Raw genomic sequence first — 2,194 nt, 5'->3', positions numbered from 1 at the left:
CTGTAGTTGACCTCCACTGTTAAGTCTCTTTCCCCTCGACTGCCTTGTATTCTAACCCAAAGCACTTCAGAATGCCCTTCCTCTGATTCTTTGTTAATTGATGAGGATGGGTATTCCTCCTTAATGTAGAGTGCCACGCCCCCACCTTTCCTTCCTATCCTGTCCCTCCTGTACAGCCTATAGCCCTTGATATTGAGCTTTGATGGAGTGTAAGGAATCTCCCTCACCCGGGCCTCCTTGTTCCACAGCTGGTGGGGGCATTCCACAGGACTGGTGAAAAACTGATGCAAAATACCCATTTAGCAAGTTTGCTTTTTCCTGGGCATCAGTTGTCAGTTGTCCCAGCTGGTTTAGCAGGGGTCCGATGTTGCCCTTGCTTTTCCTCCGGCTCCCCACATATCTAAAAAAGGACTTTTTATTGTCCTTGATATTTGTAGCTATCTGGAGTTCCGTCACAGCCTTGGCTTTCCTGGTTTAGACAGGAGTGTTGCTGCCATGAGCAGAGGGTTGGACTACATGCCTTCCTTTCCAGCCCTATTTTCCTATCATTCTCTGACTTTAACTTTTTCAGTTAGAAGCAAACAATGGTTTTTTAGACATAAACCAGACATCTTTTCAGCACTTCTGACAAAAATTAATTTCCCCTGTTTTGCTGCTCTCATTACAAAAAGTTTAGCTGCCATGTTTGAAAGGCAGTTTATTGAAACTGTAGGACTCGTTCTGTCACATTTGTTATGCAGCATATTGAAATCTTTGTTCCTAAACAGGTGACATATTTCTTACTTAAATAAAATCACTCCCAACTAATACACATACACAAGTAAGTTGCATGATAACTGCATGCATAATATCAGACACTTACTATCCAATTCTTTCCCAGCATCTTCGTTTGCTGGGTCCATATGTAAGCACTGCATCCCAAAGGTCTATGTCTGGAGTCATGCTTGGTTCTGACTGAGAATCAGGAGTCAAATTGGATGCTGACTGGAACCCCTCATCTTCAGATTGGTCTATGCTTTGTGGAACCTGCAAACAATCATGATAATTTGGCTACTGCATACATGTATGCTGCATTAACTGAGTAACATATGCTAATACAAAGGAAGTCTACTCTCATTCGCAATAAAATGGTTTGATACCATCAACTGTTTTTTCCTCTTGTGATTCTATTAATGACTAATGCAAATCTCCTATAAGCGAGTAGTTTCAGATTCAGTTACAGAAAATCACACTGATATCATGAATTGATGTGAATTTCGTTATGTTACAGATAACTATTGTAGGCACAGATCTATTAAGAGTATAACTGTTAAACCAAAATACCGATACAACTAGATAAGAATTATTGCACTCTGCCTAGGAGCATATTATCAGTTCAGACATTGTAAATGGCCTATAATCTGTAATGCTCAAGAACATGCAAGTTGTAAGGGATTAATGCACAGTCCCCAGGCTCCTACCTGGCTGTGGCTCCTCCCATCACTATAGCCGCAAGAGCAGCTGCAGTCTCCAGGCTTCAGCCTCCCACCTCCAGCTGTCACTTCCAGCCTTTGCCCCAGGACACAGGGACAGTGTTGGGAGCTGAAGGTGAGCCCATGGCCACGCCATGGCCTCCCCATGGGGAGGGGTGGAAGGGTGCACAGCGATAGCCAAACAAAAAAATGAAATATTTTGCACAGAGAAAGGTGTAAGCAAATGCTTTAAATATACATCTCTGTAACATTTATACTGCTACAAGGAAAGCTTATATTTATTAAAGATTGTTTTGAGAGGGTATATTGGAAGCACTCATACACGCTGAACTAATATATGTTCATGTGAAAAGAAATACTTTAGCTGCGTACTTTAATTGCAAGACCAGACAAATCTGCATTGTCAGGTACCGGCGGCAAATCCAGCTTGATGTCCATATCATATGTGCGGCTATGGACGAGAGCACCAAAGAGCGAGACACGTGTTTCCTTCTCAAACTTGTCACCAGCAGGGTAGCTCTGCGAAAACAACCCGATGGCAGGAAGCCCCGTGCCGGGCGCCGCCTCCATTATCTGAAGAGTCTTTTGAATGGTGTCATGGAACTGACACTCTTCGCTGGCAATGAGCGACTGAATATCGGCTTCGAACACACTGACGTCGTAGTAGTCGTAACCCTGGTACTTGACATTTCTCCCAACATACTTGTTGTTGAGGAAATATT

At 43.1% G+C, this 2,194-nt stretch overlaps 1 protein-coding gene across 1 annotated transcript in view; it reads right to left on the bottom strand.

Moving 5' to 3' along the window:
* Positions 1–2,194, bottom strand: part of TUBGCP6 (tubulin gamma complex associated protein 6) — a 35,802-nt gene that overhangs the window by 28,116 nt on the left and 5,492 nt on the right. Inside the window, exons 2-3 of the mRNA XM_019509301.1 lie at positions 1,845–2,174; positions 863–1,026 (exon numbers count right to left, since the gene is read on the bottom strand). Coding sequence (XP_019364846.1) covers positions 863–1,026; positions 1,845–2,174 — 494 coding nt within the window. The remainder of the gene's footprint in view (positions 1–862; positions 1,027–1,844; positions 2,175–2,194) is intronic.

Source organism: Gavialis gangeticus, unplaced genomic scaffold (assembly GCF_001723915.1).
Source record: "Gavialis gangeticus isolate Ggan-Ray unplaced genomic scaffold, GavGan_comp1, whole genome shotgun sequence".
NCBI classification, from domain to species: domain Eukaryota; kingdom Metazoa; phylum Chordata; order Crocodylia; family Gavialidae; genus Gavialis; species Gavialis gangeticus.
Note: the sequence above shows the minus strand (reverse complement) of the source record. Positions and strands in the feature narration are given on the sequence as shown.